The sequence below is a fragment of the Schistocerca gregaria genome, chromosome 6 (genome assembly GCF_023897955.1).
Source record: "Schistocerca gregaria isolate iqSchGreg1 chromosome 6, iqSchGreg1.2, whole genome shotgun sequence".
NCBI lineage: Eukaryota > Metazoa > Arthropoda > Insecta > Orthoptera > Acrididae > Schistocerca > Schistocerca gregaria.
In genome coordinates, this window is record NC_064925.1 from 275631547 (window position 1) to 275657410 (window position 25864).

At 37.3% G+C, this 25864-nt stretch overlaps 1 protein-coding gene across 2 annotated transcripts in view; it reads right to left on the reverse strand.

The window, feature by feature from the left end:
- LOC126278030 (nidogen) overlaps positions 1-25864 on the reverse strand; it is a 297135-nt gene that overhangs the window by 102400 nt on the left and 168871 nt on the right. For both annotated transcript variants that reach the window (XM_049977764.1, XM_049977762.1), the window contains exons 4-10: positions 24578-24719; positions 13572-13780; positions 10993-11093; positions 10577-10720; positions 8404-8637; positions 6247-6447; positions 2508-2729 (exon numbers count right to left, since the gene is read on the reverse strand). In XM_049977764.1, the coding sequence (XP_049833721.1) occupies positions 2508-2729; positions 6247-6447; positions 8404-8637; positions 10577-10720; positions 10993-11093; positions 13572-13780; positions 24578-24719 (1253 nt within the window). The remainder of the gene's footprint in view (positions 1-2507; positions 2730-6246; positions 6448-8403; positions 8638-10576; positions 10721-10992; positions 11094-13571; positions 13781-24577; positions 24720-25864) is intronic.

Genomic DNA, 25864 nt, shown 5'->3' on the forward strand with positions numbered 1-25864 from the left:
AGCTCAAAGTGCAAGAAAAGTGAGGGAAAGGAATTAGTGGCGGTTCTCTTTCCATTTTCATTTAATTCTACTTCATTTGTTTTCCTAATACACACTTACTTATCTCTACATCAAAATCAACAGCCCCTCTAAAAGAAGAAATATTGCCTAACCACAACTGCTTTTCCATAGGGTAACTCTAAACTGACCTTGGATTGGAGTCTCATAGTGGCAGGTGATTCTGGACTGATGGAAAATATTGCCTGAAGGAAAATATTCCAAAAGTTTTGTAGAGAACAAGACAGTACCCATCATAGTTGTGCAAATGTCACCAAATATTGGAAATACAGTGAGTAATCAATATACATGATAACAAAAGTAATAGCATCCTTTTCCTTACATGACTTAGCATTTCGTCTGTAAATCTATTCTGGCTCACAGATTAAATTTTCTGAGAATGACTATAGCAAGTGTCCTGTTACTGAGAGTATAAATGTCACCTCTTTCATTCTGTTACAGGTTTCTGTGTCCTGTGCATCTCTTTTTTCGTCTGTGTACTGAGATACCACACAAAAATAATTTGTGACAGTTAGTACCAGAAGTACCAGAAGTACCAGAAAAATTGCTGCGCACAAACCAATCATGCTGCTTGTGAGAATCATGCCCCCTGGAGTGGCAGTGCCACCAGGAAGAGAGATGCATGCTAAAGTAACTGTGCATAAGCAGAAGTTGTCAGCTGCAAGTCGTAAGTCAGTCTGAGTCTTGCTAGGGATTTCTTGCAGAACATTCGCCATGTCTTCAACACTTTGTCATCAAGTGAGACAGAAACAGTGGCCAACAGACAGTGATTATCTTCAGTAGAAACAGAACATTGAATATGATTATTGCATATGGACAGAGACTGCCTGCCTAGAGATTTAACTGAGTACTGTTAGTTTGGAACTGTTCTGCAAATAATGAAACAATACAAAAGATTAGTTTTCTTCTGACTTTAGTCCAGAGAACATTATATACTTTGTATTCATGGAACTGTAGTCAACACAGAACAGATAGGCTAAACACACATTGCTGTAGGCAGTGTTACCAAAGTTGAGTAATATATTTTGCTATTCAGTATTCTGTGTTACTTTCATTGTGTGTGTGTGTTGCTCTAGAACCCACACAACCATCTCACCAGGGTACGTTTATTGGTCCTTTTCAGCAACGGCAAGATTTTCAGCAAAGGGGACACTCCTTGAGCCCACAACAGTTTGTGTAGCAGTCATTCTTTAGAATATTATGCCCACCAATCTTCTACTCCCCCTCCCACCCTGTCCTCAGACCACCCATCCAATATAAAATTTTGCCCTTTTCTTTGGTTATGAGGACTGTAATTTAATGCCTATTATGAGATGTGTCTATGGACTACCTCAGATTTTTTGATATTTATAAGAAGTTCGGTTTTCTTAACCCACCCTAATTTTTTCTGTAATGGTTCATACAAAATTTCCTTGTCTTAACTTACCTTAAATAAACATAAAAAGTTAAACATATGCAACACTGAAATACAATACATGCTAATGAGAAAACATACACACATTCTACTGTAAATTGACTTTGGGGATTTACTAGTAACATTATTCATAAACTATCTATAATCATCAAACCAGAACACAAAATAGAAACTAAGGTGCAGGCAGAGAAAAGTAATAAGCACAAAAAAGATGCAGTGAAACTGCCTCTAAATTAAACTGCACATTATATACACATCTGTACTCAATTCCCAGTCTGGCATACAATTTGAACACTTATAAGATTTAACAACCAAATATAAATTTTCACGTTTTGGACCAATACCACAGTCTAACATATATCAATTTCAATACTGGCTGTTGTGAAAATCGAAATGTTCTGCAAAATATCAGACCTTCTGCTGTTTACTAGCCATTTTCTGTTCTTAAAAGAAAACAACATTCTTCATCAAATATCTGTTAAGTTACAAGAGAACTGTAAATAAAATGCTCTGTAATGTACTATTTCACACATCCCAAGGCCCTTAAGTAGTTCAAGAAAGAAAACTAGCGTGTAATTTTTTATTTACTGTACATTTTTATGGCACTACATATGATCCCTACTGTAACAATTATGTTACAAATCAGTATGAACAATACTAATAAAACTAATCCAATATTGTATTCCAAACTATAGCTTTGATTGCCGCTGTTCCACTGTACAATAAAAATGAGCAAGGAGTGTCATGACTGCGTGTGTTGGTCTGTGCTAATACCACAATATTTAAGAATTAATTACAAAATTAAATTACAATTGATTATGTGAAAATTATAAAACAAAAAATATGTTTCAAATGACAACTGAAAATGCAAATATTGCCAAATTGTTTTATGTGTGCATTTTAGAAATTTCAGTGTATTTTAACATGCCCTACAAAAGATTAATTATTTTAAATTTGTTTGAGGGTAACAATTTCATCATCTTTTATCTCACATCAAATTAACTGGTAGTAACTTATTCTTCTGTGAATGTATTACCTGCATCAGGTATTGTGACTTTGCTTGTCATTCCATAGCGAATTATTTTTTCTTTTTCTTCATAACTTATAAAGTTTCTAATGACTTTCAGATGGAAAGTTGAAACTTCTGGACCAGAAGAAGTACATTCATCATAATCAATTGACTGTTGTACTATAAAAGGATTGTCAACAGGAGAATCTTCCAACTGGAATGAATGTGATGATTTGGCTAAAATCTTTCCTATTGACAAAAAATAAAATTAGGACAATATTTCCAAGTTACAATATCATAAACAGGTAGTAATATGTATTTTTATGTCTACAGGTGGTACATAGTTATTAAAAGTGTAAAGGCTACTTCTGTAAGATTTCCTAACAAAAAAAATTTATGACTAATGTTAATCTACTTTTTAAAAAAGGTACTGATGCATCACCCACACTATTAAGCTGCTGTTGTATATAATACTTCAAACAAAACATTTGTATGACTTTACACAGAACATTGTCAGCTGTATACTTAGTGGAAAAATTGAAACCTGTTTAGCTTAGAGTTAGTTGGGTTTTACATCCCTGTGTTCCAATATTCCAATAAATTATAGAAGTGACCATTGAGGAACTCTGTAATAGAAAAGTGGACAGACAGAGGTACAATTTACATGAGATTCTCTTCAAACTAGTTGATGTAACCTCTTAACAACACAAATTCATCAACACTTCATTAAATTCTATGATACACAGATTTCCCTTTATAACTCACACATACATACACCATCCACTGTAGCCTTCCTTTTACTAAGGCATGTACAGTTAAAGGAAAACTATTTTAATATCAGTAAAAAACTTGACAAAATATATAAAATGCTGGATTCCTTTGTTTAAGAGACATACATCTTCCACTGTTTTCTATTGGTCCCTTTCAGTAGTAAAAAAAGCCACATCCTGAATATCACAGTTATACTGCATTCTTTGTCAAAACTCAAAGAGTGAACTGCTAATTATGATTTCATTGCCAACAGAAAATTAAATCACAAAATTAACAAAATAAATTAAATAAATGTCACACGTGAAACCACTAATACTATATGTTGTCTGCAACCACCATCTGTTTTCAACAACAATTGGTTATCAAAACTTCCCAGTCACAAAGACATTACACATCTATACATACATATCTATACAACCAATTCCACCTACTGTTATTACTACTATCATTATTTTGTTTTTATTTTCTATAATTTTCAACCCCCACTGGTTACAAATCTTTAAAAATTTCACATCCATATGACAATTTTACTAGGAATTTACATCTTTCACTCCTTAACCTGTGCCTCTCAATCTTTCTCTGTCTCATATCCCACTCTTATTCATACACTCTCTCTCTCTCTCTCTCTCTCTCTCTCTCTCTCTCTCTCTCTCTCTCTCTCACACACACACACACACACACACACACACACACACACACATGCCAATATCCTCTTTGAGGCTACACTCTACTATTTTGAATACTTATTGGAATATCAGCCACTACTACTCACTGATTAGTTTTGTACATAAACATAATATTTGCTTTAATTACATTTCTCTTTCTGCTCTTTTGTCTTTGTTCTAGATTATTTATATTTTCCCCATTCTTTACCAACTCATTAAACAACACACCTTAATTTGTTAGAGTTCCAATGCGTGTTGCACTTTCAACATTATACCTTTACTGATCTATCCTTTTTGTTTTGATTTCATGTTGTGTACCACATCTGTTAGTTCCCTCTGTTACACTGTATTCAATTGGTTTCCCCTTCCATTTCTCATGAGCTCTTTATCTAATACAATAAGCACTTTCTCTTTTGTTGCAGGATGTCAACACAGTTCTATATTACTGTTTCTTTGTGATACATTCTTTTTCTTTTTCTGATGGTAGACTTTCCATCTTCTTAATATGAGATTTAAGGTCAGATTTCCACTTCTTCCCTTGGCCACAAATGAAAGACTGCAACCTAAAGCTAGTATAAAGTCCTAACTCACTCACTTACCTCTGTAGATCCTGTCATGATTTTTTGATGATATATACTCATACAGGAAGCACATAGCAGAGAGACAGAGATTTGGTACTCTCACTGGACAACAACAGGTAATGGAACCACTCAGATTCTCAAAGGATGGTAAAAGGGAAATAGACATTAAAATTGTGCTGGCAGGGTCAATGTTCATCTTTAAACCTGCATTCTAGCAGAAGCTGCTACCAAAAGGAATATCAATGGGCAGAGCCTTTGGTTCACTATGTATAATAAAGCGAAGCTGAAGTCATTTTGATGTTTGTGAAATCTTTAATCATACACTGCATTTCTCTAGGTACACAAGTGCACTGTTACTCTCAGCCTTCAGTTTTTCTCATTTCAGTACTGCTTACTTACGAAAATCTTGCCCAAACTGGATAAGTGTAGCTGGTCTCTTCAGTCTCTTGCACAACAAACTCATTAGTGAAGTACCCTGTGTGATATTTAAGTGGGAATGGGAGTTCATCCACACATGCCTTCCATCAACTATTTAATAATGATGAAAGTATGGTAGGAACGATTAATGCCGCTGCAACAACAGTGAGAAAAATGAAAAGAAAGACACTGTTAATTACCTGAATCAGTAGAAATAGGCATCAGATCCATCTCCTGCTTAAGAAGCTCATGTATTTCAGTAGGTCAAAGTTGTTGTTGTGGCCTTCAGTCCTGAGAATGGTTTGATGCAGCTCCCCATGCTACTTTATCCTGTGCAAGCTTCTTCATCTCCCAGTACCTACTGCAACCTACATCCTTCTGAATCTGCTTAGTGTATTCATCTCTTGGTCTCCCTCTACGATTTTTACCCTCTATGCTGTCCTCCAATACTAAATTGGTGATCCCTTGATGCCTCAGAACATGTCCTACCAACCGATCCCTTCTTCTGGTCAAGTTGTGCCACAAACTTCTCTTCTCCCCAATCCTATTCAATACTTCCTCATTAGTTATGTAATCTACCCATCTAATCTTCAGCATTCTTCTGTAGTACCACATTTCAAAAGCTTCTATTCTCTTCTTGTAGAGAGGGAAATTTATGCTGTGTTACTATGCAAGTGGTACTGAAGAACCTGTTCACCATAGGGCCCTATTTTTGTCTACTAGTGCTAACTTTTAGAAGGTAGTTCATAAGTTAAAGGCCTTCATACATCCTAGTAGCCTATCATTCATTGATATTTGCAGTTTGCTGACCATATATTAAGTCAGTGAACTAATATTTTAGCCACACAGCACGGGAGGGAAAGTTGTTTTTCCACCAATTGCTGGAGCAAGCTAAAGGTCAAAAGTCATGAATTCTTTAATCACTCTATAGATGTTTATATTCCACCACCTTCAATTACCTATCAATTTATGAATAATCATTATTAGCATAGGTTGCAGGAGCAGTTTGTCATATTTTGTTTGTTGCGCAAATATTATGTACACCTTCACTAGGAGTATTATCAACCATAATGTAAATAAATAAATGAATGTGTTTACTTAATACTGCATGTTTCATATTGATGTATGTGTACAGGGGTAATTATTCAAAGACACTTCTACACATATTGTAACAATGGGAGCTAACAGCATTTAATGGGCTTTGTATTCTCAAAACCAAGATTTTAAGACTACTTGCAAAAAATCATACCTAATAGGCAGGTACTGGTCTATAAATAGATATTTCTTTTGTGAGTCCAGTTTACTCTGAATGGGCAGTTGCTGCAGACTCACCTGGTGCTGTTCTCCTGTATTCTATTTCATATTCGGGAACCCGGATTTTTGAACCAATGGGAACTGTTGGTGCAGAACCACGAATGTCAGCTTCTACCCGCAGCTGGTCAAACACATCAAGCCCAAGGAAGCGCTGCCTGAGAGTAATTTTGTGGCCGGTGTTAGGAAATTCAATCTCTGCTGTGTGGTTGAACACGCCACCTGCATTAAATTAAATGATGGTGATTGCTTACATTCTTAGTTCTAGATATAATTATGTTTACAAAGCATAGAAAACATTTTTTTTTAACGTATATTTCTCTATGAAAATCAATTTCAATTCAGAAGTAAGCTCTTGTAAGGTCTGGGTACTCCTGACTTTTGGTAAAACTTTCATTCCTGACACAATTACATTTTCAAACGCTTTGCTGGGCATACTGTGAAGAGTCTAATTACCTTTTTAGGGCTCAAATTAAAGGTGTCTATCACTATCAATGAGCTCTTACTGTACTGGCTATCCTCAGCTGCAAAATCCATGTTGGTCTAAGCATAAAATGACCACCCTTTATCAAGAAGAATGAGGGCTTTATGTATCTGTGGGATGCATGATATAACAGAACCTTAAGTCCTGCCTCTTGGTGCTGAATCCTTTGAAAACAGAAAGATCCTTTGAATGTGTACAATTAATGTCAAAGCTTTATAAAAGAATGATTTATTAAGTGTAAAAGCAGTACATGCACTACAATGACTGCATATATACCAGCACTTAATAACCACAGTGTAAAAGTAAAAACAAATATCACTTCAAATATCATTTTACATTTACACATACCCTTAAACTGACATTGACACACAATGTGAAGTTCAAGTGAACAGTCATAATTTTTTTTAGTTCATTACTGACATATTCCCTTCCATTGTCAGGCTACACTTTCTTGATATTTCTGCCTGTCTGCTATTCCAAATGACTTTGAAGTTTTTAAATTTCTGTGAAACCTCAGACTTTTTCTCAAAAATCATTTATATGTCTTGAAAAATCATCAATAAATGTGAGAAAATAAAGATTTTCACCAACAGATGCTGTCTCCTCTGCCTCACACAAATCAGAATGTACCAAGCCCAAGATGTTTTTATAACACCTGTTGCTAGTTTTGAATGGATGGCTGTGTTTTCCCATGGTGCATAACTCACAGGTATGAGTGCTGTTGAAACCTTTGCCAACTTCAGCTTACCTTTGTGATTCATATTTTCTAGCTTGCAAAGCCACTACATTCTATGTAGTAGCATTGTCTCATTTCACTTGTACTCAGAAAATAGATGTAATTCTTAGGAGATTTTTTGCACTTCTATTTTTAGCATTTATAAAATATGGCTTTCACACCTGATCCATAACCTTTTTGGTGAGCATTAATACTATAATTAATATTGAAACTTTATAAAAGAATGTTTTGTTACATCAAATAGCAGAACATGCACAACAGTAACTACAAATATACAAATGCTTATCAATCACTGAGTAACAGTAAAAGCAAAAGTAAACAAAAAATAAGCAGTTTCCCCGCCTTAAGAGGATCAAGGGGCTTGTTATTTTTTTGGAACTAAATAAATGTTTCTTAGCCCCTGCACATATTTGTGAAAATCATCATACACACACTTCAAAATGGCATACAATATTTATTTATGAGGCCAGGTAGTATTATCAGCAGCTGATTAACAGCAGACAGAGAAGAAAACCTTTCAAGCTCTCATTATATAACACTTCAAAATATTATTTTGGAGGACATCATTAACTTAGAACACACTGAAAAAATACAGACAACTTGATCTTGATGTAGAAGGCACTGGTCAGGAAAGAAAGATTACAGTATAAATTAGAATTGTTGATGAAGTCTCAAACCATGTGGTAGCTCTATGATGTTATAGAACTCCTTCGAAAGATAATCAACTTCAATATCAAAAAGAGGCATATTAGATTTTATATGCACTTAATACTCTTGTACTTTCTACCTTCAGAAAATAAGATATTATGCATGAAATGAAACCTCCAAAGAATTCTTAAAATGTTTAACTCCTTGATATTCATATACAGAAGATGAGGTTTGCAATCTGATGAGAACATGTTGGCAGCCTGCAATTGGTTTCATTTTACTTTACCCACTGTTGAACTTTCAACATTACCTGTAAGCTGGTATCCATTGAGAGCCTTGCCAACAGGTCGAGCAAACACCCATCCTATAACTCCTCCTAGGATGCTCAGTGTCTGCATATCATAACCTAGCAGCTCTGGTACACGGGAAACTGCTGTATACGTCCTTCCGTCAGGTGTTACAATATACGACTGCATGTCAAGAACCTCAAGTTCAATGTCATTCACAACACCTGTCACCTTGCCATTCATTCGCATATGACCACCTGCAAAGTACATTGCTTTTTACACGTGGCAGAGTATTTTATTTTCAACTGAAAAAGCCTTTTGAAGAGCACTATAACACATCAATATAACATTAGCACTACAAGCACAACCAACAAGATTAAGTTAAAGCCCAAATACATAATGTTTTCTTCCACAATCTGACATTCAGGAGGAGACTCAGTAGGAACAAAATAAATTGTCCAGGAAGGATTACAAACCCATGACAACCAATGAATGAGGGACTTATTACATTGCAAAAGCTGATCAGAATGGATCACTGGCAGCATATTCTGTGGATTGCAATACAAAAAACATGAAGGAGCATGATAAACAAAGATTTATGCAAAGAATTAAAAAAAAAGAAAAGAAAAATTAACAAGAAATCAGGAAAGAAGTGAAGGTGGTGTGCTAATTTTAAAAGAATGAATAACAAAAGTAAGCAAGATATATGGATCCTATTGGAAAAATGACTTTCTAAGCAGACAAGAATTAAAGTTCAATTTTGGTGATGGAATAAAGAGGAAAGGAATCATCTTATACATATCGATTTTTAGCTGGACACAGAAAATGCTCTGAGTAATGAAAAATAGACCAGAATGAAATTGACCAATCATATCTGACTTGTGTTTTAAATAAGATTTAAATTTATACTGACTGTTGCTTGCAGCCTGTTTGGGTGGTAAAGGTTCTGTCATATTGTAATACCTCATTTTGTGGTCACACCTGTGTGCTGTTGTGCTCTTCCTGTGACTACTGTCTACAACAGGGCCAATCTCCAACCTACAGGAGATGGACCAATCTTTCTCTAAGCCTTCTATGGTTATAGCCAGAGCTTACCTGGATGACTTACAGGTTTTCTGGCACACACTGCAGAGAAATTTGTAAAGGTCCTGCCAGAAAACAGAAGCTCTTTGTAGAGCATTTTGGGAACTCATGAAATGGGATAGATGGCTGGCATTCCCCTTGGCATATGAAGTCATGTGGCCTCTGGGGAGAGAGAGTGTTTTGCAGTGTCCTCTAGAAGTCAGGAGAAGGTGATTTTTCTTTATCAGCGAAGTTATTTCTTGTAGTAGGGAAATTAGTGAGAAATTGAAAGTTTGTTCCCATAAGAGGGTGTGAAATCTGGTTCAAATCATTCTGGTTTTCTACGTAAGTTTGCTGTTTAGTGAATATGCACATGCTTAATAGGTAGAGACCCCAACTTAAGTTGTGCACCCAAGCAGCTAGCTAGCCAGTGGTGTGTAGTGATCTAGACAGACTTGGTGACATTTTTGTTGACACCAGTAAATTATATTTATTTCCATGCAAATTTGAGTGTTTTGTATTTTTATGACCTTTTTGCTATTGACTTTAGGTTTTACTCCTGTTCTGATGTTGCAGAGGATACTGAAGGGAGTTGTTAGAAGCCAGTTGGATGTACTGCGTTTAACTGTAAGTAGTGAACATATTCCAATCCAATGGTTACTCAGAATCTTCAATGAAAGTAATTAGAAAGCTAAAGGGCTTTCATTTATTGACTTTAAAGTTGTGGGAAGTTTAAGCCTGTCACGCAGGTCAATATGGGGCTGGCAACCCTTATTCAGAATTATTGGTAGTGTAACACAGCAGGGACTTATTCTAGGTGCACCAATATGTGTTTCCAACTAAACCCATGGAACAGTACATCTTTTAATGTTTCACACATCACTTGTTGCCAAGAATGTGTGGATTATGGCCACATCCACAAGTGCAGTTTTGTGCAATGCCACAGAAGCTCTGGGGCATGGACACAAGTAATATTTCAGTAACAAATTAGTTTGAAACGAAGCTGGATTCTTTAATTACAATCTTTAACTTAAACAAAATACATGTATATTTTTCGAAAAATCAGAAGTACGAGCAAAATGTTGTTAACTGTGTAATCTGTTAAGTGGATCTTCTTACTTGATAATTACTAACCTTCTTTCAAACAATGGATGCCATTTCCATAATAACCTTCATTGCAAGTGCAGCAAAACCCTGTTTCATAGTCAAGACATGTAGCGTGACTATGACATGTTGTTATTCCTTGTTGGGCACAAGAGTTTACTTCAGCATCAACACCTAAAATAATGTATTCTTTTATCATACTTTTTAATTTTATCAAATTAGTTTACAATGATTTTAAGTTCGATGCAACATGTAATCTTTGGGGTGTGTTACTTCAAGTAAAGATCAAATGAGCAAATGTAAATTAAGAGCTCTTAATATGCCGTTTATTTCTGTTTAAGTACTTTTAAAGAATTTTTGAAATTAAAGTCAGTCAGCAACATTATTAAAAACTGATTCTCTTGTACATGTCTTTAAACATATGCCCCTGACAAATCTTTTTGTACCTGATGGATCTTCAGCTAAGTCTGGCAGTAAGATATTCCCTCTCTCATCAGTCTCTCCAATGTTAAACAACCAGATGCCAGGTTCACCAATATTGGACCACCTAATGGAAGAAAGATCATATCACACTGAGAAGAAGGGGAATATGAAGAAAACTGCAGAAGAAATAACTAATTTTTGTTTTAAATGAGCAAAACCAGAGTTTACTAATAAAACTGTTTTAGCCACAACACAAATATAAGGATAAAGAATAATAATATCTACAAAAACCATGTATCACAGAATGTTAGTTTGGAGATGGTTTACGTCTAAAAAAGATGAAATTGCCATTTAAATAGAACAGAGAGGAATACATCACTGAGACCCCCACTCCCAAAAAAGTAATTTCAAGTCAAATGGTATAGTATGTAAGTAACTAAGCAACTTTATGGTTACTGAGTGACATTACATTACCTGAAAGCAGACCAGTATCTTTCAGTACAGTAATTGTGTAACAGAATATTTTCATGAAAAGTCATCAGCAATTTGCATAAACTTACAATTTTTCGTAACTAGCTTTTCTTGTTTGTGATGGTATGAAATTGTTAATGCATAAAAAATATAAATTAAAAGACCTGGCCAATTTTCAGCCAGAATAGTAATGGTTTAGTGGGCAGTGTGTTTAGTAGCTTCAGATCTACAATTAGGAGACATAGTTCTCTCCCTCCCTCCATCCCTCTCTCTCTCTCTCTCTCTCTCTCTCTCTCTCTCTCTCTCTCTATCTATCTATCTATCTATCTAAAGTTCTTTCCAAGTATTATTTTGTTACCAAATGAGGTGGTGCAGTGGTTAGGATTCACGTTTGGGAGGATGACGGTTCAAACACATATCCTATGACTTCCGTAAATCGCTTCAGGAAAATGTCGAGGTCATTCCTTTGAAAGAACATGACCAACTTTCTTTCCCATCCTTCTTTAATTTGATGGGACTGATGGCCTTGCTGTTTGGGCCCATAACCCAAATCATCCAAGTATTTTGTTTAGTATTACTTCTTTTAAAATATCATTTTTTATTATGGTCTGCCAAAGAACCTATTATACAACAAATTCTTGGTTCCCATACATCATATTATTAAATTACAGTAACAGTTCCTACTGCAATCTTCATTCTTTTCAGTTCTGCATCTTGCCCTTCCTCCTCCTACTAACCCACTCTGCCCTTCCTCCTCCTACCAACCCACACCTGTCATTATATTTTACATTTTTCAATTTTTTGAACATTTTTCTTCCTTGCTGCTTCACGTTTGCTTCCTGTCTTTTCATTGTTGTTCTACCTAAACTTTTATTTTACATCTGTATGTCACAGTTTAGAATGAATAGTTTATTGAGAACATTTATAATAGACACATGAGAATACAAACAACTCAAGTAAACCACAGAATATCCTATAAACATCAATGAACAAGATGAAAGCAAAGAATAAGCAGGATTCAGTGATGTATCTTGCAGTTCATAATGACACAGCATCTTACTCTCTACAAGTTCTAATGGTACTTTCTACATAATCAAACATGACACGCAGATCATATGACAATTGGCAAAGGGATATGAGACTCTGCCAAGTCTGTCATAGACTCAACAGACATTTTCTTCAGCAACTGCTGTGGCTTCTCCAGTTTGCAGGTATCGGCATATGAGATCCAATCATAGCTGAGGTATCATTAACACCAACTTTAAGCATCTTTTCATCTTAGCTAAGAACTGTGTATTTGCTTGATTATAAATTCTATTATTGCATTTTTAGAGCATAAATCTTTAAACTCTTTATGAAGGTATAAAAAATGCAGTTACATACCTTTTCTTCATTCACACTGTTATGTATTTGATGGTAGTGATCTAAAACCTCGCAGCATTATTCCAAAAGAAGATGGACAAACATTGTGTAGGCAGTCTTTTTAGTAGATACACTGCACCTTCTAAGTGTTCAGCTAATAAAACGTAGTCTCTGATTTGCCTTTCCCATAACATTTTCTGTGCGGTGATTCCAATTTAAGTTGTTCGTAACTGCAATCCCTTGCTATTTACTTGTACCAGTAGCCTTAAAATGTCTATGATTTACTACCTAATCAAAATTTAATGGAACGTTTTAGTACTCATATTGAAGTCATCACTTTTAATTGTTCAGAGTCAATTGCCATTTTCATACTATGTGGGCATCTTGTGTAAATGATTTTGTAATTAATTTAGATCTACTGTTGACTTTATTTGTTAAAACAGATTAAGGACAACAAACAGGAGGCCTATAACATTTCCATGTGGAACCCCAGATATAACTTTGGTTTCACTAGATGACATCCTATCAGTTATTATTAACAGTGACCTTTCTGATAGGAAAATATGAATCCATCTGGGACTGATAAGCTACCACTTGTGAGGTATGCTGTTCAAAAATGTCTGGAAATCTAAAAATTTAGTATCAACTTGAAATTCCCTGTCAACAACACTCATACAATTATGATGACTATATAACAGGCTAAAGACATGTTGTCACTTGTTAACATATCAAGTGGACACCCATTTGCCTACAGTAGCCGTCAACTCACCTGTAGAGGTTCTGCACGTGGTCTGTGCCTGAGCCCCGCAGAGTGTACAGCCGACCATCTGCAGCCACCAGTCCTGCCTGAGCACGGGCATCAGGCAAACCACCCTCTTGTCCTGAACCTTGTACCCACTGTATGCCATCATCTGCATACAGGAACTGGGCAAATGATCGCTGCCCATCACTTGTGACTACCACCTGGTACGTGTTCACCTGTGACACATATTAGTTGTCATTATGGGAGTCTATTGAAGAACAGCTCAAAGGAAGAGTGTGAGGCACAAATTTATTTATACATATCTGTTGGTCACTTAATTTTTGACAACACAGAACAAGTAAAGGGCAGCATGTACAGAAAAAAGGTTTACTGGATGAATACTCATGAATAATGTTATGGTCATTAACAGGTATAAAGGAAGGCTTTGTCATTAAATAAATTTGCAATAGAGAAAATTATATTTTTCTAGGAATGAACACAATGTTTTTGTTACTGCTGCTGCTGTTGATGTTGTGGTCTTCAGCCTGAAGACTGATTTGATGAATTTCTCCATGCTAGTCAATTTTTGCAAGCCTATTCATCTCTGCATAACTACTGAAAACTACATCCATTTGAATCTTACAGCACTCTAGACTTGGACATTCCCTACAAGGTTTACCCTTCACACTTCCCTCCATTAGCAAAATGATGATTACTTGATGCCACAGAATATGTACAATCAGCTGTTCCTAACTCACCATTTATATTCAATGTTAACAAATTTATCTTTTCAGGAATACACTGAAACAGAATGGTTTCTACTCACATGAGAATGCAAACAATTCAAGTAAACCACAGAGTTTACAAGTAAAAAAAGCTACTGAACAAATTCTTTCCTCAGATATTGAAACACACACACACACACACACACACACACACACACACACACACACATGGTCATTGTCATCTTTGGGCACTGGGGCCCAAATGTCAAGAGATGTGATCTCAGTTGGAGTGGGTAGTGGTGGTACAGAAGGCTACATCACTGGAAGGCTGTGCTTGGTGGAAAAGTAGGGGAGGAGAAGCAGAGAAGGGGAAAGAATGATGCAGGTGCACTTGCAGGTGGCAGGCATCTGTAGAGCTGGAGTGAGACCAGTAAAGGGGATAGAGGCAGGTGGAAATAGAGACTAGTGAAGATTGAGGTGAGGGCAGTTATGAGAATGAAGGATATGTGTCACCAGCTGTGCAAATCAGAAAACCTGGTGTTGGTGGGAAGAATCCAGATGGCACATACTCTGAGGCAATTGCTGAAGTGAAGCACACCACAATGTGCAGAATGCTCAGCATCAGTATGGTTCAGCTGTTGACTACCTCATGTTGTGCCCTTAAATGAGAAATAATAGTCCCCCCTACCATCCTCCAGACCCATCCAGTGGTGGTACTGCACTGTCCATCCAATCTATGCAATATCTTTGTCTTTCCCTATATGATACCTTCCCCACAGCCAATCACCCATTATCAGACTAGTTGCAAGCCCTGCTCCACACATTCTCCCACAGCCAACTACTCTTGTCCGGTCACACTTATGTCCTACTGCATCAGAGGCAAATAGCCATCTGCAAAAGCAGCCAAGTGATACACCAATAGCTTCAAACATTGTGTGGCATTCTGTGTGGGCATCATGACCACTAACAAGCTGTCTGTCCAGATGAGTGGCCACTGCTAAACTGTGAGACCACCCAGTTGGCGCACATGCTGTGCTTGACTTCAGTGACTACTTAGCAGCCTGTGCCATCTGGATTCTTCCAACCAAAACCAGTCCCCCCCCCCCCCAAGCTACATAGGTGGTAACTCTCCCTACAACATATCCTTCATTCTCCTAAGCCCCCAGGACTCAAACCTCAAACTCCACTGGTCCCTGTTCCTACTTTCTCTCATCCCACTCTAGCTGCACACATGTCCACTCCATCATCTATATAGTCCTTTCCCATTCTGCACTTCTTCTCTCTCCTTACCCCACAAACAGAGCCTCCTGATGCTGTACCTAACATCCCCCCCCCCCCCCCCCCATCCTCTCCCTGCCACATCCCTGTGCACTCCCACAGACAGCAATATCCTTGTCTTTCCCTATATGATACCTTCCCCACAGCCAATCACCCATTATCAGACTAGTTGCAAGCTTCTTCCACCACCCCTACCCTGCTATCTCTACCCCCTGGCCCTCGCCCACACCTCTTCTTTAATCCAGCCCAATCAAGATATCTGCCCACTAGATCTACATATACATCCATACACAGCTAACCACTATGAGGTGCATGACAGAGAGTACATCCCATTGTACCAGTTGTTAGTATTTCTTCCTGTTCCATTCACGTATGGAGCACAGGAAGAATGATTGTTTGAATGCTTCTGTGATTGCAGCAATTATTTTAATCTTATCCTCATGATCCCTATGTGAGCAATATTTAGGGAGTTATAGCATGTTTCTACAGTAATCATTTAAAGCTGGTTCTTGAAAGTGCAAAATTTTAAATTTCTCAACATTTAGAGTAAATTGCCAATTTCTGCAACATGTCAAAATCTTTGGGCCCCAGCACCCAGAGATGACAGTGACCATCTACATCTACATCTACATCTACATTTATACTCCAAAAGCCACCCAACGGTGTGTGGCGGAGGGCCATATGTGAGACTGAGTTGTGTGTATATGAGTATTAATAGTATACAAGTGATTTTCTCTGTCTGAGGAAGGACTCTGCCTGACAGTTTTGTCTACTTTTAAACGTACTTGAAACATGCCTTTCTACTGCTCAGTGTCTCCTTATTTCATCATTGTTAATCTATCTTGGATTTTCCATTGTTTCCATTTCAGAATTATTACTACTATACTTCTCTCTCTCTCCCTCTCTCTCTCTCTTTCTCTCTCCCCTTCTGCATTCTGTGTTTCATATCCCCTTTACTTCTGCCATCATCAGTTATTTTGCTGCCCAAATATCAAAATTCATATATTACTTTTAGTATCTCATTTTCTAATCTAATTCCTCCAGTATTGCCTCATTTAATTCGATTATATTCCACTACCCTTGTTTTACTTTTGTTGATGTTCATCTTACAACCTCTTTTCAAGACACTATACATTCTGTTAAACTGCTCTTCCAAGTCCTTTGCTGTCTCTGACAAAATTACATCATCATCAGCAAACTTTAAAGTTTTTATTTCTTCTCCCTGAATTTTGATTCCTGCTCCACATTTATGTTCTTAATTTCTTTTAGTGCTTACATGATGTACTGTTTGACTGACATCAGAAGAGGCTATAACCCTGTCTCACTCCCATTTGAACCACTGCTTCCATTTCATGTCACTCAACTCTTATAACTATAGTCTAGTTTCTGTGCAAATTATAAATAACCTTTTGCTCCCTTTATTTTATCCCTGATACCTTCAGAAATTTGAAGAGTGTATTCCACTAAACATTGTCCAAAACTTTCTTTAAATTTATAAATGCTACATCACAAAAAAATTTAAGTATTTTGGCTAAGAATGACAAAAATATTTCCTTAGAGTTCCACAGCAAAAGTAACCTCAGTACTGCCACTAAAAGGAAAAGAAGATAAGGTCATTAGAGATGGAGCACAGGCTCATGCTGAGGAAGGACTTTTTGAAAGTGATGTGACTTTTTAAAAGGAACCATCTCAGTATTTTCCTTAAGCAATTTAGAGAAACTGTGGAAAATCAAAATCTTGATGGCCAGATAGGGATATGAAGTGTTTATCTCCTGAATGTGAGTCTAGTATCGTAACATGTTCACTGAAAATAACTTGGCACTCAATAAAAAATACATAAAATATTAGCAAACTGCTTTAAAAACTGCCACACCAAAGAGGCAATGGGGTGATAATGTTCTGGCCTTTCCTACACAATAGACAAAATAATAACCTACCATTTAGGTTAAAAGGGTACAGAAAAATGCATTTCAGTTTGTATATTCCATTTGACAATATGTGTGAGCAGTGCAGCTTATTATTGTTTTAGAATGTAATGTACAATCAGCTAGATCATGGATGAGTCTGGACATACTTCAGCATTCTTTTTTAATTTATGACTGTGTGTATGATCTACTATCAGTATACACTATTCATAAGATGTGGGCAGTAAGAACAGTGTGTAAAGTGGATAACTGCACAATTTTCCATAAGCTGTTTTATGGGTTTTGGAATTTTTAAGTTTGTTTTCAAATTAATTTACTCCTTACTGGTTCTTGTTACTGACATTAAAATCATTTTCAGCTGAACTGTGGTGTACACAATCACAACAGAAACAATTATGAAAAAGATAGATTGCTATTCACTATAAAGATGGCACATTCAGTTACAGACTGCCACAATCAAAAGATTATAACACACCGAGCTTTCAGCCGAAGCCTTCTTCAGAAAAGAAAGGAAAACATGTACATTCACACAGGCAGGCACACCTCACATACACATGACCTCTATCTGCAGCAACTCTGGCTAGTCTTTTCATTGTGCATGTTTGCAACTCAACATGTCATCTTTATGGTGAGTTGCAGTCTATCGTTTTCATAATTGTTGATACTCCAACATGGACTCTCCATTGTTCAATCACAATAAAAAACACAAAAATGAGTTTTGTGTAGACTTTGCCATTTGCATTCATGTCTATGGTTCTGAGCGGAATTATGTACTCTTCTGTATAAGCATCCAACACACCCCCATTTAGCATAAAGCAAAAGATTGTGAATCCCAACAGCTCAAAAGAAAATTTAAAAAACACCTCATTAGTCATTCTTCCTACAAAGTCAAGTAGTAACATACTGCAAACATAACTTAATATTTAGAGCTATAGGTAACTATTTTCTTTAAATTTTACCAAAATAATCAAGTACATGTACAGTTAATAATAGGTTAGGAGATAAACAGTGACTATGTAGTGAAAATGAGGAAGCAGCAACTTTTCTCAAAGTAGTAGTATTCTTTCATATTTACTTGATAAAATTTATCTGTCACCAGCATGAAAAGCATTAAGTAGTCCAGCAATGGTTAATTGCTATTACAGTATACAGATTAAGTTGCTATGATGTGTTTGTCTTTCGTTAATGTACACCTTGACTCCTTCAACATGCCTGAAGCTTCTCCTTCCTGATGGGAGAATTGAAGGATAATGAAATGTAAATGACACTTTATGAAAGAGGAAGCTGCTGGTAGAATTTTGCACAGAGCATAACTTAATCATAGCTAATACTTGGTTCAAGAATCAGGAAAGAAGGTTGTATACATGGAAGAACCCTGGAGAAACTAAAAGGTATCCGATAGATTATATAATGGTAAGACAGAGCTTTAGCAACCAGCTTTTAAATTGTAAATTTCCAGGGGCAGATGTAGACTCTGACCACAATCTATTGGATATGAACTGTAGATTAAAACTGAAGAAACAGCAAAGAGGTGGGAATTTAAGGAGATAGGACCTGGATAAACTGAAAGAACCAGAGGTTGTACAGAGTTTCAGGGAGAGCATAAGGGAACAATTGACAGGAATGGGGGAAAGAAATACAGTAGAAGAAGAATGGGTAGCTTTGAGGCATGAAGTAGTGAAGGCAGCAGAGGATAAAGTAGGTAAAAAGACGAGGGCTGCTAGAAATCCTTGGGTAACAGAAGAAGTATTGAATTTAATTGATGAAAGGAGAAAATATAAAAATGCAGTAAATGAAGCAGGCAAAAAGGAATAAAAACGTCTCAAAAATGAGATCGACAGGAAGTCAAAATGGCTAAACAGGGATGGACAGAGGACAAATGTAAGGATGTAGAGGCTTATATCACTAGGGGTAAGATAGATACTGCCTACAGGAAAATTAAAGAGACCTTTGGAGAAAGGAGAACCACTTGCATGAATATCAAGAGCTTTGATGAAAACCCAGTTCTAAGCAAAGAAGGGAAAGCAGTAAGGTGGAAGGAGTATATAGAGGGTCTACACAAGGGCGATGGACTTGAGGACAATATTATGGAAATGGTAGAGGATGTAGATGAAGATGAAATGGGAGATATGACACTGCGTGAAGAGTTTGACAGAGCACTGAAAGACCTAAGCCAAAACAAGGCCCCCAGAGTAGACAACATTCCATTAGAACTACTGACAGCCTTGGGAGAGCCAGTCCTGACAAAACTCTACCATCTGGTGAGCAAGATGTATGAGACCAGCAAGATACCCTCAGACTTCAAGAAGAATATAATAATTCCAATCCCAAAGAAAGCAGGTATTGAGAGATGTGAAAATTACCGAACTATCAGTTTAATAAGTCACAGCTGCAAAATACTAATGCGAATTCTTTACAGACAAACAGAAAAACTGATAGAAGCCAAAATCGGGGAAGATCAGTTTGGATTCCATAGAAATGTTGGAACACGTAAAGCAATACTGACCCTATGACTTATCTTAGAAGAAAGATTAAGGAAAGGTACACCTACATTTGTAGACTTAGTGAAAGCTTTTGACAATGTTGATCGGAATACTCTCTTTCAAATTCTGAAAGTGGCAGGGGTAAAATACAGGGAGCGAAAGGCTTTTTACAATTTGTACAGAAACCAGATGGCAGTTATAAGAGTCTAGGGGCATGAAAGGGAAGCAGTGGTTGGGAAGGGAGTGAGACAGGTTTGTAGCCTATACCCGATGCTATTCAATCTATATATTGAGCAAGCAATAAAGGAAACAAAAGAAAAGTTCGGAGTAGGTATTAAAATCCATCCAGATGAAATCAAAAATTTGAGGTTCACCGATGACATTGTAATTCTGTCAGATACAGCAAAGGACTTGGAAGAGCAGTTGAACGGAATGGACAGTGTCTTTAAAGGAGGGTATGAGATGAACATCAACAAAAGCAAAACGATGATAATGGAATGTAGTCGAATTAAGTCGGGTGATGCTGAGGGAATTAGATTAGCAAATGAGGCACTTAAAGTAGTAAAGGAGTTTTGCTTTTGTTGATGTTCGTCTTATATCCTCCTTTCAAGACACTGTCCATTCCGTTCAACTGCTCTTCCAAGTCCTTTGCTGTCCCTGACAGAATTACAATGTCATCGGCGAACCTCAAAGTTTTTACTTCTTCTCCATGAATTTTAATACCTACTCCAAATTTTTCTTTTGTTTCCTTTACAGCTTGCTCAATATACAGATTGAATAACATCGGGGAGAGGCTACAACCCTGTCTCACTCCTTTCCCAACCACTGCTTCCCTTTCATGCCCCTCGACTATTATGACTGCCATCTGGTTTCTGTACAAATTGTAAATAGTCTTTCGCTCCCTGTATTTTACCCCTGCCACCTTTAGAATCTGAAAAAGAGTATTCCAGTCAACATTGTCAAAAGCTTTCTCTAAGTCTACAAATGCTAGAAACGTAGGTTTGCCTTTTCTTAATCTTTCTTCTAAGATAAGTCGTAAGGTCAGTATTGCCTCACGTGTTCCAACATTTCTACGAAATCCAAACTGATCCTCCCCAAGGTCCGCATCTACCAGTATTTCCATTCGTCTGTAAAGAATTTGCGTTAGTATTTTGCAGCTTTGACTTATTAAACTAATAGTTCGATAATTTTCACATCTGTCAGCACCTGCTTTCTTTGGGATTGGAATTATTATATTCTTCTTGAAGTCTGAGGGTATTTCGCCTGTCTCATACATCTTGCTCACCAGCTGGTAGAGTTTTGTCATGACTGGCTCTCCCAAGGCCGTCAGTAGTTCTAATGCAATGTTGTCTACTCTGGGGGCCTTGTTTCGACTCAGGTCTTTCAGTGCTCTGTCAAACTCTTCACACAGTATCGTATCTCAAATTTCGTCTTCATCTACATCCTCTTCCATTTTCATAATATTGTCCTCAAGTACATCACCCTTATATAAACCTTCTATATACTCCTTCCACCTTTCTGCCTTCCCTTCTTTACTTAGAACTGAGTTGCCATCTGAGCTCTTGATATTCATACACGTGGTTCTCTTCTCTCCAAAGGTCTCTTTAATTTTCCTGTAGGCAGTATCTATCTTACCCCTAGTGAGATAAGCTTCTACATCCTTACATTTGTCCATCCCTGTTTAGCCATTTTGACTTCCTGTCGATCTCATTTTTGAGACGTTTGTATTCCTTTTTGCCTGCTTCATTTACTGCATTTTTATATTTTCTCCTTTCATCAATTAAATTCAATACTTCTTCTGTTACCCAAGGATTTCTAGCAGCCCTCGTCTTTTTACCTACTTTATCCTCTGCTGCCTTCACTACTTCATGCCTCAAAGCTACCCATTCTTCTTCTACTGTATTTCTTTCCCCCATTCCTGTCAATTGTTCCCTTATGCTCTCCCTGAAACTCTGTACAACCTCTGGTTCTTTCAGTTTATCCAGGTCCCATCTCCTTAATTTCCCACATTTTTGCAGTTTCTTCAGTTTTAATCTACAGGTCATAACCAATAGATTGTGGTCAGAGTCCACATCTGTCCCTGGAAATGTCTTACAACTTAAAACCTGGTTCCTAAATCTCTGTCTTACCATTATATAATCTATCTGATACCTTTTAGTATCTCCAGGGTTCTTCCATGTATACAACCTTCTTTCATGATTCTTAAACCAAGTGTTAGCTATGATTAAGTTGTGCTCTGTGCAAAATTCTACTAGGCGGCTTCCTCTTTCATTTCTTAGCCCCAATCCATATTCACCTACTATGTTTCCTTCTCTCCCTTTTCCTACCCTCGAATTCCAGTCACCCATGACTATTAAATTTTCGTCTCCCTTCACTATCTGAATAATTTCTTTTATTTCATCGTACATATCTTCAATTTCTTCGTCATCTGCAGAGCTAGTTGGCAAATAAACTTGTACTACTGTAGTAGGTGTGGGCTTCGTATCTATCTTGGCCACAATAATGCGTTCACTATGCCGTTTGTAGTAGCTTACCCGCATTCCTATTTTCCTATTCATTATTAAACTTACTCCTGCATTACCCCTATTTGATTTTGTGTTTATAACCCTGTAGTCACCTGACCAATAGTCTTGTTCCTCCTGCCACCGAACTTCACTAATTCCCACTATATCTAACTTTAACCTATCCATTTCCCTTTTTAAATTTTCTAACCTACCTGCCCGATTAAGGGATCTGACATTCCACGCTCCGATCCGTAGAACGCCAGTTTTTTTTCTCCTGATAATGACATCCTCTTGAGTAGTCCCTGCCCAGAGATCCGAATGGGGGACTATTTTACCTCCAGAATATTTTACCCAAGAGGACGCCATCATCATTTAATCATACAATAAAGCTGCATTTCCTCGGGAAAAATTACGGCTGTAGTTTCCCCTTGCTTTCAGCCGTTCGCAGTACCAGCACAGCAAGGCCGTTTTGGTTAATGTTGCAAGGCCAGATCAGTCAATCATCCAGACTGTTGCCCCTGCATCTACTGAAAAGGCTGCTGCCCCTCTTCAGGAACCACATGTTTGTCTGGCCTCTCAACAGATACCCCTCCATTGTGGTTGCACCTACGGTACGGCCATCTGTATCACTGAGGCACGCAAGCCTCCCCACCCAACGGCAAGGTCCATGGTTCATGGGGAGGAACATTCAGTATAGATTTAAATGTCAGGAAGTCGTTTCTGAAAGTATCTGTATGGAGTGTAGCCATGTATGGAAGTGAAATGTGGACAATAAATAGTTTAGACAAGAAGAGAATAGAATCTTTCAAAATGTGGTGCTACAGAAGAATGCTGAAGATTAGATGGGTAGATCACATAACTAATGAGGAGGTATTGAATATAATTGGGGTGAAGAGGAGTTTGTGGCACAACTTGAATAGAAGAAGGGGTCGGTTGGTAGGACATCGAGGGATAACCAATTTAGTATTGGAGGCCGGTGTGGAGGGTAAAAATAGTAGAGGGAGACCAAGAGATGTATACACTATGCAGATTCAGAAGGATGTAGACTGCAGTAGGTGCTGGGAGATAAAGAAGCTTGCACAGTATAGAGTAGTATCGAGAGCTGCGAAAAACCAGTCTCAGGACTGAAGATCACAACACCAACAACAACAACAATGACCATGTGGTTTTAACTGGCCAATAGTGACAAAAAAAAATTTATTGAAATAACAGACAGCCACAGTAAGACGAAGGTCGATGTTCAATGGCTGTGGACCTGTATAAAGAAAACAATTTTAATAACCTCATTGTTGATGGGACATTAAACTCAACTTTCTTTCCTTCTCTTTTGATTATAGATGTTTCTGAAACCACTTTAGATAATAGCACACACAATACACAGTGGCAGCAGTATGGGACTGCTGTACCTTTTCTGCATCAGTACAGTAAGGTCTCTAGGTAAATCTTTGCATTATGGTTCAGATCAGGAAAATTTGCTGAAGTGCTATTTCACAGCCCTTAACTGAACCCCAGTGAACATATCTGTGTACATCTACATCATGTTCCACAAGCCACCTAATGGTGAGTGGCAGAGGGTACATCTTGTACCTCTAAGGGATCGTCCTTCCCTGTTCCGTTCATAAATGGTGCATTGGGACTGTGTTGAGCTAGAGCAGTAGTTGTATGCCAGACAAGTTCATTTACAAATGCAGCAACAACTATTCACCTTGCCTCTGGAAGAATTAACACAGAATTTGCCTTCCTTGTATCAGAATTCAGTAGGCTCACCCAAAGACTAAATGCTGCAACAGTGTCCAAAATTAGGAACTTTGTGCTACTACTTACATGGTTTGTGTCTTTGAAATGAGCAGAAATGGTCGTTTGGAGACTTCCCATCATAGTTATAAAATTGAAACACAAATTCAACTACTTTCTGGTTCCCATTGTAGAGGATATCATAACCACAAGCAATAGATTCATTTTCAATTAAAACCTTTAAAGTAGCACATACACAGGAAATAAAGTGACACATTTTGTGGCATTATGCTCAAGAAAACAGTATGATGTTACGCACTTTTATAAATCATGATGCTACAATGGATAACAACTGTTTGATGAGTTGCGCTGCTTGTGACTTACCTTATCAGCACCCATGTCATAATATCCCACACTGTCCCAAGTGGCAATAAAGGCACTCTTTGGTTCAAAGTCTTCTGCAGAGCTGAAGTACTGACGAATCAATGTCTTTAGTGCAGACAGTATTTCTGGATCCTGCGTCTCCCTGTGCACAAGTGACAAAGATCAGATGAATGTAAAGCAAAGCATGTAACAAAGAGCATATGGCTACAGTAGGCAATATCAGGTGTCTTTCCTAAAAGATTTAGCCTCTTTCTGTCTTACATATTATAAACCATAATCAGGATTGAAAGCTTTTATCCTGTAATGCATATCTTGTCTAAACTGTATCCAAAATTGCAAATTTGCTTTGGAGTTAACCATATGGCATGCCTTCAGTTATCAATCAGAATCTGACCATCGTAATTTAGGTTTATTTCAGTAGATAAATTACTTCAGGTATATGCCAGGATGGTTCCTGCTACAAGACCACAGCTGACTATCTGCCCCTTCCTTGTGACACTTGACCTATAAGTATGTAAGTGCCAGTATGAAACTGTTACTACTGCAAAAGGCAACGAATGTTGATAAAAATGTCACCCTATTTGCCACTAAGTTGATGCAAGGGAGAGAGATGTGTTTTGTAGCAGTATGTGTACACTATTTTTCCATGCACAACAACCTGTGTATTGCAGCCTAACCTTATATTCATGTCTGTAAACCAGATGAGTACAAAACTTTTCAAAGGATTTCTTGGAGTAAATGAAAATTGTTACAATATTTCTGTTGCTGTCATTCAGTCATACATTCATTCATTCAGTGACACATCATGTCTCATCAGCACCTCATGAAAGAGAGTCTTCAGGGATGGGAAACAAATATACATTGACAGGCAGAAGTAATAACTGCTGGCTACTTCTGTGAAGTATACTAACAACAAATTATGACTAGTGTTAATCTACTCAAACTGATAAGTATTGTAATCACTTCTAGATTACTTTGTATTTATATGTTAGGAGAAAAACACCTACTTTGAAGAGAGACTCTCCACCCCCCTCCCTCCCCCATGGCACTCAGCTATTGTACTGTCACTAGTTGAATGATTCAAACGAAGCATTGTAACTTTAATCAGGCTGCTATTATCTATCTACCAGAATACAGTGGCAAAATCAGCATCTATTATAGAAATATTAGAGTTAGGCTGAATTTATATTCCTAAGTCCAAGTATTCAAATGTATTGTAGGAGTGGCTAACTTGAATAACTAATTTTCAGAAGCATTCAATGGAGGCAGAATACTGTCTGCTCAATT